General features: G+C 49.7%; 1 protein-coding gene across 1 annotated transcript in view; it reads right to left on the minus strand.

Moving 5' to 3' along the window:
• Nucleotides 1-15,244, minus strand: part of MYO5B (myosin VB) — a 195,103-nt gene that overhangs the window by 62,976 nt on the left and 116,883 nt on the right. Inside the window, exons 18-21 of the mRNA XM_060172332.1 lie at nt 7,570-7,681; nt 5,635-5,846; nt 4,166-4,322; nt 1,289-1,528 (exon numbers count right to left, since the gene is read on the minus strand). Coding sequence (XP_060028315.1) covers nt 1,289-1,528; nt 4,166-4,322; nt 5,635-5,846; nt 7,570-7,681 — 721 coding nt within the window. The remainder of the gene's footprint in view (nt 1-1,288; nt 1,529-4,165; nt 4,323-5,634; nt 5,847-7,569; nt 7,682-15,244) is intronic.

Below are 15,244 nucleotides of genomic sequence, written 5' to 3' on the forward strand. Positions count from 1 at the left end.
TGTCACTTGTCTGCTTGGTTGACATGAAAGGGTTAAGAGTAGAAGGAAGATAGTGTCTAAACACTGCAACAGTGGCAGCCACTTCTTGCATTTCTTGCCTGCTAGACCACTCACTCTTCTTATAGCCCCACTGGGTGAAGAAGACCGAGGCTCCGAGCACTTGGGTCACCCACTCAACCATGAAGCAGCACAGCTGAATCTGGACAGGGTTCTATCTCGTTCCCCTGCAAGTGCGCTGCCCCCCCCCCCCAACAGAAGCGGAAAGGCAAGGTGTTGAAGAACATGGGCCATGAGTAGGCAGCTTGAGTTCCAATGCTGGACCTGCGAAGTCACATCCTCATAATTCTTTATGTTATTTTGGATAGGTAACGATGAAATTGAGAGGCGAGAGGAAGAGGAGAAGGGGGGGGCTATAGCACTGCTTCATTGACTGTGAAGCCCCCCCCCCCCCGCAGGTGGAGACCAGATAATTGAACCTGGGTCCTTGCACACAGCAATGTGTGTGCTCAACCAGGTATGCCACCACCCAACCCCCTTAGTTCTCACTTACGTAAAAACAAGTGGGTGATACTAATTCCCTAGTGGGGTTAAGTGACTACACAAGTTATTACACAGCAAGCACTGGGGCAGTGTCTGATGGGGGTGAGCCTCCCCAGAATGCCAGGGGCAGCTGCTACACTTCCCCAGTGCAATTACTATGCCCCACAGTCTCTGCAAGGGCAGAAAAACCTGACTTTGGGCTAGTGTGTCAGCTTCCTCTTGCTGTGGTTTCCAGTTAGAGACTTGAAACCATACAAACCTGCTGTCCTATAGTTCTGAAGATCAGAAGCCTAAAAGGGGTCAACAGAGCTGTGTTCCCTCCAGTGAAGAATCCATCTGTTGCTGTTTCTGGGGGCTTCCTGCACTCCTTGGCTCCCGGACCTGCATCCTTCCAACATCCTACTCTCTGTCTCCTTCTCATCACCTGACCTCCCACTTCTCTCTTGCACTTGGGAACGTACTGGATCCACACGAATCACTCAGGATGATTTCACCCCAAGAGCCTCAACTTTATCACACCTGCAAGACCCCTTTGTCATGTGTGCTACATGAGCACAGACTTGGGGAACTAGGCCCCCTTTTGGGAGGGCTTTATTTGCCACCAACAGTAGCAGTACTCTGAACATAGTCTTGGCTCCCTTGAGGCCTGGGTGCTTGCAGTTCCTGCAGGCGGCCAGGGTCTCCCTCAAGCCTGACCCCTATTGCCCCCTTTGCAGCCCTACCCCCGGAAGGAGCTTCTGACACAGACCTGGTCGTCGATCTTCCGCTGCAGCTGAACCACCTTGTTCTCCATGCCCACATTGAGGCGTTTCAGGTGCTCGGCCGAGCGGGCCTCGATCTTGAGGGCCTTGAGCGCCTGCTTGGCCTTGCGCATGCGGAAGGCGCACTGGATGACCACAGCCGCGTCCCGCAGCTGCTGGAAGTGTCTGCGTGCCGCCCAGCCCCGCACGTGCTTCTGGATGATGGTGGCCTTGTGCTCCAGGAGGACCTGGCAGGGGACAGGCAGGCACCTGAGGGTCCACATGCAGCCCAGGAGCCAGGGAGGCTCAAGAACTGCCAGGGGAGGTGAGAGCCCTCAGTTTTTAGACACAGAGAGGTCATGCCTCCTTCAAGGCACACATTTTGAAAACACATTTCTTGGGCTGGGTGGTGACACACCTTGCGCATGTGTCCTAATGCACAGAGATCCAGATTCAAGTCTCTGAACCCTACCTCCAGGGAGAAGGTTCATGAGCAGTGAACAGTGCTACAGGTGTCTTATTCTCTTTCCCTGTCTCAATTTCTCTGTCTCTATCCAATAAATAAAATGCTTCAAAAACCCCACATTTATTTTTATGTTTTTTGTTTAAGTCAATTTGAATTCCTGATTCCCACACACCTGGACCCACTTTTTCATAAAGATAGGGAGGAGGAGAGGCATCACAGCATTGCTTCCCCCAGTGCTGTGGCTCTACCATAGAGCACTATGGCTCTACCATAGTGCTGTGGCTCTACCTGTGTCAGGGCTCAAGCCCAGGCTGTACTTGTGTGAAAGCACACACCCCACCTGCCGAGCAATCCCTGCAGCCCCTGGGAACAAGCTCCAGCTAGGTTCTGCAGCCTGGGTACCTGCAGAGAACCAGCTGTTCAAGTGCTTTTCAGTTTAACCTGTCTTATAGGCTTTTACAGGAAACCACAGTGTGAAAACCTCAAAGCTGGCGGGGCCTAAACATTACCCAGGAGGTGGCCAGCGGGATAGCCAGGTGGAGGGTTGACTCAGCAGAGCGGCATCCTGTACCCATGACACTGAGCCATCATGGGCTGACGCTCACAAATGCAGCTGTGGTTCCTTGTATTTTCCTACAAAGTTTCATCCCACTCAGCTCTTAAAGCATCGAGTCAGTCTTCTTGCAAAGTAAATGTTTGTGGGATAAACGAATAGCTAAGCAGACATGTGTGAACCCAGCACGCCTAGGACAACAGCTCTGAGACAGAGCAGGCTAAACCCCAGGGACATCACACAGGTACCGCCACCACCCAGGAGCATTCTCAGAGCCTAGGTTTCCAAGTGTGACACTGGGGTTTGCTCCCTCCGGTGCCTGGCCAGGAAACCATGCCTCTCTGTTTGTGGTCATTTCAGTGCATTGTTCTATTATTTATCACACCTTCGACCTCAGAAAAGTGGCTGCCTTAGGAGAGAACACTTTAGACAGTTCCTTCTAACCACCTCTTATCCTGGCACTGAGCCTCGGGTGTGCTGGGCTGCAGGGATGGCTGTGTCCTGAGAGTAAGGCTATCTGAGCAGGAATTTCAGCTGCACAGGGCCAGGGGCCTGGCAGGGAGACACTAGAGCTCCTCTCTCCTAACCTCGCCTTACTGGGCTGCAGGTTCCTAATCATTAAATGAAGGAACGGGGCCCACTTATATTTGTCTTTTTTTTCCAGATGGCTTCTCACATGCTTCTAGCTATTTTAAATATATATTTTTACTTTAATTAGAAAGAGAGGGAGGTGCTAATGTTCCACTGTCTGGAGCTTCCCAAGTGGTTCCAGGGCTTGAGCCCCACATGGTAAAGTATACACCCTTCCAGGTGGACTATCTCTTCGCTTCCCCCATTGTGCTTAGTGTCAGCAGGCCCTCTCCATCTCCTGCCAGGTGCCTCAGTTTACCCATGCATCTCAGCAACCATGAGGAACAGCAGCACACACCTTTCCTCCCTGGGATGATTAACTCAGGCCTCAGCTGACTGGCTACGGGATGCCCAGGTTAAACAGTGTCTCAGGGTGTCTCTGAGATTGTGTGGAGAGCCCCTGAATGCACGACTCAGTCGAGGGGATGGCCCTCCCTAATAGAGAAGTCATCCCATCGGTTGAGGGTCTGAGCAGAGTGCAAAGCAGAGGTGGGGCTGGCAGTGGTGCACGCTGTAGAGTGTACATGTTACCAGGCACAAGAACCCAATTCAGCCCCTAGCCCCCACCTGTGGGGGGGGGACTTCATGAGTGCTGAAATAGTGCTGCAAGTGCTTCTTTCTCTGTCTCCCCTCTCAATTTTGTCTCTATAGAAATGAATAATAATTAAAAAAAAACAACTGGGGAGTCGGGCGGTAGCACATCGGGTTAAGCACACATGGCGCAAAGTGCAAGGACCGGTGCTAAGGATAACAATAAAACAACAAGGGCAACAAAAGGCAATAAATAAATATTTTTTTTAAAAAACTGGGGCCAGGCAGTGGTACATTACAGCGCGCAAGGACCTGGGTTCAAGCCCCTGGTCCCCACCTGCAGGGGGAAAGCTTCATGAGTGGTGAAGCAGGACTGCAGGTGTCTGTTTCTCTCCCTATCTCCCCCTCCCAGTTTCTCTCTGTCTCTATTGAAATAATAAAATTAAAAATTAAGGATAAAATTAAAATAGAACAAACAAAGGGCAGGAGGGGAGAATCTGCCCCTTTCACTGCTTGAATTGTGTGTGTGTGTGTGTGGGGGGGTGGTGTAACTTCATCTCATCTTGTGCTGCCCTGGGCCTTGAATTTAGACGACCACCTGCCCTGGTCCTCCAGGGCAGCAGAATGGAGCCTCATCAAATCCCTCTGTCCCCCTCATGGGGGTTGCGCGGGCAGCAATTAACGCACTTCTGCGCAGCTACGCACCTGGCGGTAGATCCTCCGCACAAACATGCCCCGAGCGAAGGCCTGGATGAGCACGGCAGCGCGGCGCACCTGCTGGTAGGCCCGGCGGGCCTTCCGCATGCGGTACTGCTTCTGGAGCACCACCGCCGCACGGCTCCTCCGCAAGTGCTCGGCCAGCCTGGGAGGGAGAAGGTGGAATGCTGACTGGGAGGAGCTCTGAGCCCCTCGCCCCTGGCCTGGCTGGGCAACCCCAGGCAGGCCGACTTTCAGTGTCCAGGGCACCTGAAGCTCAGGCTGGGAACTCGAGCTTTGTCCTTGGTGCCCAGAGATAATATCCCAGGAGCTTAGAGGGAAGTAACAGCACCTTCCAGCTAAGACATCTGAGTATATAGATGAGGTGTTTTAAAGTCAGAGCAGGGAAGGGTGCCCCCTCCCCACCTGTCCTGGGAGACTTCCCAGTTTTCTTGTGGTCCCTGCAGAGGGCTGAGAGCCACTTGGGATTCAGTGGAGAACTTCACGGCTGTTGCTGTCATGTCTCCAAAGGAAATGCATCTCTGTTTGCAGAGGTTACTGACTTTTCACTGGGATCCTGTGCTGAGACTGACAGTGTGAAGGTCTGCTATGGGCCTCATGGGGGCTGTGCCCCTTATTTTTGTCTTGTGGAGACACATCACTTCAGTGTTTCACCAGCCAAGGACACAGTCAGGAGGGGGACATTTACAGCCCAGCAGCTTCTTGTGCTGGGGGTGGGGATGGGGGTCCAGGGGTGGCTTGGAGATGGAAGTCTATTGGCATTCAGGCTCGGGCCCTCAGGGGTCGCTTGTGGGAGGCAGTGGCATTCCTCTGTGCTGGTATGGTCCTCCTAGACCTTTCCAGCTCGACTTGCTTTTGTCCATAACAGACGACTTTGGGGCTGGGCAGTGGCACAGCTGGTTGAGCACATAAGGTACCATGTACAAGGGCCTGGGTTCAGTCCCTTAGTTCTCCACCTGTGTGTGTGTGTGTGTGTGTGTGTGTGTGTGTGTGTGTGTGTGTGTGTGTGTGTGTGGCTTCATGGGCTAAAAGAAAACTCTGCAGGGATCTTTCTTTCTCCCTCTCAGGATCCCCTTTACCTCTCAATTTCTCTCTACCCTATCAAATAAAAAGGGAGGCGAAGGAAAAAATGGCCACCAGGAGCAGTGGATTCTTTATGCAGGCACTGAGCCCCAGAGATGACTCTAGTATTATACTAAATGATAAACAAAGGGGAAACTGATGATTGCAGAGTCAAACTAGTTAGTCTAAGGCTAGTATTGGTGGGGTGGGGACTGACTGGGGCAGCCAGGACTGGGAGAACCAGACCTTCTCCTCCCTCAGATGACAGGACATGACAGCGATGGGTCCAGTGCTGGGGGAGAGGTGGGATGCAGACAGGCCTCTCCTGCCTCCATGTAGAGTACCATCCCCCCCACACACACACACATCCCTCAGACATGCCCAGGTTGGCTCACCTGCGGGCCATGTGCCCTCGGCAGTACCTCTGTAGAGTCAAGGTCGCCCCCTTCAACCTTTGATACTTGACCCGCTGTAGCCAGCCCCGCACGGTTTTCTGGATCATGATGGTGGCCGCCCGGAACTTGTCAGCCCGCAGCTTCTCCAGGTAGGCCACTTGACCTGCCCGGAAGAAGATCTTGGTGCGGCCGAACTGGAACTTGTCAGGATCCTTTAGGAGGAGAGCAGGTCAGTCATCAGGGAGCAGAAAGGTCCTAGAGGTCACACCCCAGCCCCCCAGAGCAGAATGCCCTCACCTGAGCTCAGCACCCAGCTCCCAGGACACACAGACTCTTAGGGCCTGCCTAGTGGACTGTGATTCTACCCACCCTGCTATGGGACAGATGCTGGCCTGGGGGTGCAGGATGCAGCCATGGATGTCTGTCCTCAATGGTTGGCGATCTGCCTGGTTTAAAGACTGAATGGATAGGAGGAAGCAGCCAGGGAGAATATGGAGGTATAGGAGAAATCTGGGAGTGGAGCAGATGCCAATGTCCTGTGGCCGCAATCAGCTGAGTGCGCTGGAGGATCAGGATGTCTGAGTGGGCAAATCAGGGTGGGCATGGGAGAAGCCAGCTGCTAAAACCTTGTTGGCATGTGCACAGAACTGTGATGGGAGCCACAGGCTCTGAGCTGGGAAGTGGTCTCACCTAGTTGATACTTTTTTTTTAAGCATGACGGGCATTTTATACAATTCTATTACCTGTCTAAAGGGAAGATTTTAAAATATAACCTTTTTAAAAAAATTTATTTATCATTGGATAGAGACAAGAAGAAATCAAGAAGGGGAGACAGGGAGGGAGGGAGGGAGAGAGAGAGAGAGACACACTTGCAGCCTTACTTCACCACTCGTGAAGTTTCCCCCCTGCAGGCGGGGGCTGGAGGCTCAAACCCAGGTCCCTGTTTACTGTAATGTGTGTAACCAGATGTGCCACCACCCAGCCCCAGTGTAACCTGACTTTTTTTTTTTCCCCTCCAGGGTTATTGCTGGGCTCGGGGCCTGCACCATGAATCCACCGCTCCTGGAGGCCATTTTTCCCCTTTTGTTGCCCTTGTTGTTGTAGATTATTATTATTGCCATTGTTGATGTTGTTCATTGTTGGATAGGACAGAGAGAAATGGAGAGAGGAGGGGAAGACAGAGAGGGGGAGAGAAAGATAGACACTTGCAGACCTGCTTCACCGCCTATGAAGCGACTCCCCAGCAGGTGGGGCGCTGGGAGCTTGAACCGGGATCCTTATGCCAGTCCCTGCGCTTTGCGCCACATGCGCTTAACTCATTGTGTGCCACCGTCCAACCCCCTTAACCTGACTCTTTGTTGAGATGATTTTTCAAACTGTGCTGTAGTCCCTGAATACTATGGAGCTAATCATATGTTGAAGTCTCTACCCTTCCCTAAAGACCTCCCAGCATTTGAGTTTTTAAGCTTCCTCAGGCTCAAGGGCTACTGGGAGTTCAGGCTGTTGCAACTAAGAGCATCTACTGCCTCATTCAACTAAGTATCTGGATGGTGGCCGGGGAGGGTGACACAGTGAGGAAAGACAGAAGCAAGGCTCCATTCCTGATTGGGGGGCCCCAGCCTCTGGATCTGAGCCCCTAGCTGGCTGCACCAGGCTGGCAGATGCACTGGGCTGCAGAGCCACCAGGATGGAGTAGCCAGGACATACAGCTCACGTCCTTTCCCACGTGCTGAGTGGTACAAAAGGCCTAGGGAGAGCACTGAGCACGTGAGGGTGTCTTGCTTTGAAGTCAACGATGCAGGAGAACAAATGAACATTTCAGGAAGTGTTTCAACAGGAAGCAAGAAGCCACCCAAGGGCCAATGGCCAAAGATTAAGGGCAAGTATCCCCCCCCCCCCTTCTCAGGGCCTCTGGGGGCCCAGCTCCTTGCTCACCTTGATGAGGCTCTCCAGCACAGACCTGCAGAGGACCTTCTTGTCCGCGCTGGCCAGCTCTCTCTTCTTGATCAGCATGCGGTAGCGGTTGAAGAAGTCATGGTAGGCCCACCTGGAGGGGAGGAGGCAGCTTGTCAGCCGATGCGTCCAGGTCTAGCCTCTGGGTGGCCTCTAGTGGTACCACTCCCCTTCACCCCACCCCCCCACCCCCGTGTACTGCCACTTACAGCTGTAAGTGCTTCTGGCAGCAGCAAGAAACATGTACGTGGTGTTCTTTCTTTCTCCCTTGATGCCCTTTGAGGATGTCAGTGTGGAGGGATGGGCTAGTTGGGGGGAAGACTGAGGAAAGGAAGTCTGGGGTGGGAGGAACCCTCAGGGGGTTGGCCAGAGGCAGAAGAGGGTTTCTGCCCAAGAAGTGAAATGCACTCCCAGCTGCCAGTAGTAGGGAGCTTCAAGGTGGGGAGCTTCACTTGGAACAGAGTGGCTTTATAATTTTATTTGCTTGTTTTTACTGGGGATTGAACCTGGGACCTTTGGTGCCTCAGGCATGAAAGTCTCTTTGCATAAACATTATCCTATCTCCCTAGTTCACATTGCTCTTATTTTTAAGATTTTAAATGAAACCAAGATCATGGCACTGCTCAGCTCTGGCATATGTGATGTTGGGGATTGAACCAGGGACCTCCAATATGTGAGCCTTGTGCTCTGACATTGAGGTAGCTCTTTGGTCTCAGCCTGCTCTTTATTTTCTTTTCCATTAGCAATTTAGTAGTAATGTATACGGTTATAAAGTAACAAGAGTAGTTTCCACTCCACTTCTATCAGAAAAGTTCTGTGCTCCCTACCCCCAATGAAAAGCACCATAGTTCTCCCAAAGTCTTGGAGATGGGTTGGCCACCTGTTTATTTTATTTTTTTGCAGGTTCATTTGCTTTAATCCTCTATATTTCCACATGAGTGAAACCACATGGTGGCTGTCCTTCACCTCTTATTTCACTTAGCATGATCACCTCCAATTCCATCCACTTTGTCCCTAAGGATACAACCTTATCTTTTGTGATTGTGGGCGGTTGTGTTCCACTGACTATACATTCCACAACTTCTTTATCCAGTCATCCATCAACAGACATTTAGGTTATTTCCATTCTTTGGCTATTGTGAATAATGCAGCTATAAGCACATGTCTCTTCAATTCAGCAACTCTCTCTCTTTAAATACTTACTCTATTTATTGGTCATAGAGAAACCAAGAGGGAAGGGGTAGACAGGGAGAAAGAGACATCTGCATTACTATTTCCACTGCTCATGAAGCTTCCCCCTTGCAAGGGGGAGTGGGGGGGTTGAACCCAGGTCCTTGTGCACTATAATATGTGTGCACAGTTGGGTTCACTACCACCCAGCCCCTTGAGTTACTGTTTTCCTGTCTTTTAGATAAATGCCCAAGTGTTGGTTTTCTTATTCTAAAACTAGTAATAATAATTGTAGGCTTCTGTTTTCATGAGGAAAATAAAGAGATCATACTAGAGATAATGTCTGTCATGCACACACTTCAGCATATTTTAGAAAGAGCCATGTTGGGCGGAGGGTAGATAGCATAATGGTTATGCAAACAGACTGTCATGCCTGAGGCTTCAAAGTCTCAGGTTCAAGCCCCCACACCATCATAAGCCAGAGCTGAACAGTGCTCTGGCCAAAAAAAAAAAAAAAAAAAAAAGAAAAAAGAAAGAAAGAAAGAAAAAAAGAGGAAGCCATGTTTTCCAGCAGATTCTATACATGATTTCTTCCTGCTCCCCAGAGCAACACTGCCTGTGGTTAAAAAAAAAAAAAAAAAAAAACGCAGCCTTTCAGAGACAGAAAGAATGAGCACTTATAACCCCACTAGCTGTTTGGAAGGGTCGTGCTGGGATGCTAGAAGGGACTCTTTAAGAGGGCCTTAGGTTGTATTTGTGAAAGTGTTTTATTTTATGAGCGAGCCTCCAGAGCACCACTCCAACATTTGATGTGGTGCTGGGGGTCAGGCCTGGGGCCTCAGTCATGCAAAACATGTGCCCCTCCGCTGAGCCACCTCTCAGGCAACACATTCTCCTCCTCTAAGGGGTTCTGAAGCATTTTTTTCTTTTTTCATTTTTACTGGGAGGTTAATGGTTTACATACGGTTCCAATTTCTCATCTCCTAGTTGTGTGTGTGTGTGGGGGGTGCTCAAGAAATATCACGCAGGGTTAGGGAGGCGCCACAGCCCCGGGCTTTCTCTTCCTCCTGGGCATTCACCTTGCTCCCCAGGGTGAGAAAGAAAGAAGACTCCCTCCCACACACAAACACTTGTGACTTTGCATGGAAATCTTGTATGGCTGACAGTTCCATACATGTGTGACATTCTCTGATAATCAGACCAGAGTCAGAAGAGTTTCCAGTGCACGTCTATTAGTTGGAGCCCAATAAGATGCTACTTTAGCTTGTCCACCTCCAGAGTCAATCAATACTATCTTTTTAACCAAGAGTTCTGGGACCGCTCAAATCTGTATACCAAATGACGGATCTGTACATTCAGAGGACAGAGGCAAGAGGCTGGTTGGTGCCAATGCACCACTTGTCAGAGCTGGGTGGTCCTGGCTAAGTCACTGTCCCCAACTTATCCAGTCATCCATCAACAGACAGGTTATTTCCATTCTTTGGCTAATGTAACACAGCTATGAACATATGTCTCTTCAATTTAGTGTTTCTCTTTTAATATTTGTTTTATTTATTGAACAGAGACAGAGAAATCGAGTGCTTCACTAGTCAATGAGTCCATGAACACGGAACATTTAGAAACACTTACAAAGTTCCCTAAAGAGCTCAACTCTTTTCCCTTCCTGCCCCAACCCTTCCTTTTCTTAGGAAGACTTTCTCAGACATGGTGTACATGGCTTGGTGGAGACTCCCCTCTCTCAAGAGGACCCCCCCCCCAAGGAACAAATGTTTATTGTGGGGTTTGGGCAGGTATAGGCATTCTTTAGCAGAGAATCAAACAGGCAACCCCTTTTCCTGGGACTCTCTGCTCTCAGAGACAAAGTCCACACAGCACAGGCCCCACTGCCTGGCAGAGGAAAACCTGTTGTATGAGACACAAGAGGAAACATGAGCCTCCTAGTAAATGTCACACTTCTTTTCATGGGGTGCTGGGCCTTGTGCATGTGTGATTCCAACACTCCCATGCCAGCTTTTCCAATTCTTTTTGTTTCGGAGGGAGAGAAAGACACAGAGGGAGGGATACCACAGCACTGGCACTTCCTCCCTAGTGTTGAGGCCTTCCCAGTTGGTGCTAGTCTTGAACCCAAGTCCCACGCATGGCAAGGCATGCACCTTGCTGAAGAGCTATCTCCCAGCCACAAGAAGTGCAGCTACCTAAGAGGACCTTCTTTCTGATTTGGCAGGGATCTCTGGGGAGCAGAAAGAAGTTAGGAGAGACCGTTCAGATCAGGTTGAAGGTAGAAAGGATCAGGAAGACTAGAAGATGCCTGGGACTCTCCCTGGAGCCTACTCACCATCTCAGACTATCTCCTTCCACTGGGTTGTATCTAGTCCTCATTCCATGTGAGACACAGAGCTGCCTGCCTTGTGTCAAAGGTATTAAGGCCAGAGCTATCTCACCTGATAGAGCTTGTGCAGTGTGCATGAGGCTCAGGGTTTCAAGCCTGCTACAATACGGAGCACCATGGATGGCTCTGGGGAGCTGCACAGATAGTGGAGTGGTGCTGGAGCATAGCTGGGTATTCCTTTTTTTTTTTTTTCTTTCTCTCCCTCTCTCTCTTCCCTATTGCTAAAATAATGAAAAATCAGTCACTCATATGTTGCACCATGCACACGAGGCCTTGGGTTAATGCCCTAAAGATAAAGGTACAGTTTGTATACCTGTTAACTTCTCTGCTGGACTGAGCTTCCTTTGGGCAGGATCTTTGTGACATTTGTAAACCTCCCAGCACCTAGGATCATGCTATCTTGCTGTGTTTTAGAAAAATCAGTATTTTCCTGAACCCACTGTTAATAACCCTGCAGGCTTGGAACTGGACAACTCATCAGAGTGGAGGAGAGTCTCATATGACACAGGGCACAGAACATCTTTGGGTCACTAGCCAGTACTCTCAGCCATCAAAGTACCCCAAACTGCTCCCAAACAGTGACAAAATGTCTACTGCAGGACACAGGTCTAGTCCAAGAAAAAGAACCCCATGATGTCCTCTGCCTGGACAGCGTGAACCCACTGCTTTCCCCCTGGTGGCGTGCCAATGTCTCTTCCAACTCAGAGGGTGGCTGTGGGGCTTGCTGGCCTTCAAGTATCTTTCCTGCCAGGCTTCCCTTCCACTTCTGATTAATGGTGGAGGAAGAGCTCTGAGTGCACATCTACTAGTCGGAGCTCAATAAGATGCTACTTTATCTTGTCCACCTCCAGAGTCAATCAATGCAATCTTTTAAAAAAATATTTATTCACTTTTGTTGCCCTTGTTTTTATTGTTGTAGTTATTATTGTTGCTGATGTCATCGTTCTTGGATAAGACAGAGAGAAATGGGAGAGAGGAGGGGAAGACAGAGAGGGGGAGAGAGACAGAAACCTGCAGACCTGTTTCACCACCTTTGAAGTGACTCCCCTGCAGGTGGGGAGCCGGGGGCTTGAACTGGGATCCTTACACTGGTCCTTCCACATGCGCTTAACCTGCTGCATTACCGCCAGACTCCCAATACAATCTTTTAAAGAGAGCTGGGACCATTAGAATATGTACACCAAAGAAAAAAGTTGGTTCTCTACTTCACATCATATATGCAAATTTAATCAGTGGACTGAAGACTTAAAATGACAAAAACTCTTGAAAAGAAACAGGTGTAAGTCTTTGGGATCTTGAGCCCTAGTTCAAGGGGTCAATACATAATCAAAAGCACAACTGAAGGAAACAGAGACATGACACTTTTTTCAGAGTTAGTGCTCCTATGCTTTACGAGATACCAACGAAGAAGTGAAAAAAGCGCCCGTGGAGTAGGAGACAGTATCTGCATGCCATAATATGCCATGAGGCTCTAAAGGAGCTCTAGTAACTCAACACCAAGATGGCAATGCAATCTAAGAGAGTGGGAAAGCTTTGAACACGCGTTCCTCCAAATGATACTTACTCAAGGCAGGTAAAAAGGTGCTCAACCATGACCAGCCATGAATGAAAAGAGCATTGACTATCTGGGAGATGCAAATCAGAATTGCAATGGGACACCACTTCACACCCCCCAGATGACAAGGAAAAAAAAAAAGGTTGGCTAAAATGCCTAGAAATATGTTCCTCCACTGCTGGTGAGAAAGGGTGGCAGCACAGCATCTGTGGGGAAGGAACCACAGGCCTTTCTTCCAGAGGCAAAGGCGACTGAGTGCCTCAGGGATCCTAGCCCTCGGCTCACACCCACAAGGAGGAGAAATGCATACCTGCACAAAAGCAAGGGCAAGGGCGTTTGTATCAACATTCCTGCTCCTTGCCAGGGAGTAGAAATGAAGCAAATGACCATTTACTGATGAATGGGAAAAATAAAATGTGATGTCTCTGTGCAATAAAATAGTACTCATCAGTTTAACAGAATAGAGTCCACCCTTTTTTTTCCTGCAGCCCTAGATGAATTAAAACAAACAAACAAACAAACAGAAAACCTCCCTCCTCGGTGGAAGGTGGCAAACAGAACAGACCATCTTGTTTCTGATCCCATTATAAGCCATACCCTGGACAGGTGAATCTATGGACATGGGAAATAGGTTCTAGGCTGCCAGGGGCTGTGAGGAGGGAGAGGGGCTGCCAGTGAGAGCAGGCTTTTTTGGGGAGGTGGAAATAGTATAGAATTAGCACCCGAAGTGGTGACAGTCATCCAGTTCCATGAAGATAAGGAAAGTCACTGAACTGCATACCTTCCAAGGGTGAGTTTTATAGTACATAAATTTATTCTCAATTAACAAAAGAGGAGGCACTCTGATAAACAGGGAGATGAGGTTTGCAGGTGACCTTCATAAAACGCAGAGCTTGTCCTTGTTACTTCAGCCCACAGAGTGATTCCTCATAAGGGAGGGGGGACTGCTGTCCCTACCACTCACACTGCCACAGGCACCCCACATTTCACCCCTGCCCACATTATGGGCTTCAGGTTCAGATTAGGAAGGAGGGAGAGGTCCCAGGACTACAGGCAGCTTCGTTTGCTGGGTGTTGGTGGGGCAAGGGGGATATGATTCTTCCCCACTGGCTCTGAGCTGGAGCTGGGGCACAGTCACCCCAGCATTGCTCAGAGCTGCCTTTACCCTGTGGCCAGTGCTTGCCTCCAGGGAGATAACCCCCAAACAGGACACGCTGAAGAATTACTGGGGATCCTTGTCAGAAGACAGATGCTGACATGATGTGGGACTGAGACAGGGTCTTGGCTTCATATGACAGACAGCCTGGGGTGACAGACAGACTTGGGATGAAAGAAATGCTTGCACAGCTCTGTGAAGAGCCCAAGCTATAGGCTGTAAGACCCTGAGATAAAGGATTATTTGTCTGCAAGATAAAGCGTCACCATTCTTTCTTGGTGGGATTTCTTAATAGCAAGGCAAATAAGCGTGTGTCTAAGCTTAATCAGGTTTAGAGAGGAAAGTGAGCTGGGGATATTTCTCAAGCTTTCCCCCAGTTCTAGGCTGGCTCCTATGCTATTTATCCCATATGGGGATGGGGAAACGGATGGAGGTTGGGGACAGGAGTGGATATCTTTTCACAGAGCATGTTAGTTAGTGGTGATGGAGGGGAGGAAGTGGAAGAGAACTAAAGATCTGTGAAGAAGCACTTCTTTTTAAAACAGATAAACTCTCTATGTTCCCCACCTTTTTTGGTTAGGTGGCCTCTGCCGCCAGATTCCTCCAGGACACAAAGCGGTTCTGAGCTCCCCCCAAAGTGAGGCAAATAGCTGCCCTGGCAGAAGTCACTGGGTGGTGTTTGGGGTGACGGGCAGCGAGCCTCACTCCAGACACAGCATTCATCAAAGTGCTTTATGCACACGAGAACGAACATCTTTCTCAGTCGCTGCAGTGCCTTTCAAATGGGATAATAGATTTTCATTTTAAATCAGATTCGCAGAGAACCATTCTTCCTCAGAGGATAAAAATAGACAGGTGTGCTGAAGCCTGGGGGTGAGGGTGGGAGTGTGGGGGAGCCACCTTGCCTGCCCTCCTGCGTCTGTCCCCCTGACTCGGTGGCCTGAGGGGGAGGGGAAACTGAGCATGTGTTAAATAGGAACAGCCCTGTAGGCTGGGCGCAGCTTCTGCCTGAAATCCCTTGAGCTCTTGGGGAAGAACCCTCAGCCCTTCAGTATGTGCTCTCTTCCTTTTGCCATGTCCCTCTTTCTATTGGGACAGCCGCCCTTCAGTCACTCAAATAGGGGGCATGTCAGAACATGGTATAAATTGTAAGCCTCTTAAGCAAAGGAGCCCAGTGATGCCTCCCCTGGGAAAGAGCTGTGCAAAGTCAGGGCTACATAACAAGTGAATTCATGTGTGTTCACTTAGCCGTGGTGGCAAATGAATCTTTTTCACAATGGCCCCAGTCTGCTTATGCACAAAACTATGATGCCTCTTTCTAGAAGATACCATTTCCAGTGGCCATTTGAGGGAGGAGAATTCTTTTTTATGCTTTTGGAAAAAAAAA

The sequence above is a fragment of the Erinaceus europaeus genome, chromosome 15, assembly GCF_950295315.1.
Source record: "Erinaceus europaeus chromosome 15, mEriEur2.1, whole genome shotgun sequence".
Taxonomy (NCBI): Eukaryota; Metazoa; Chordata; class Mammalia; order Eulipotyphla; family Erinaceidae; genus Erinaceus; species Erinaceus europaeus.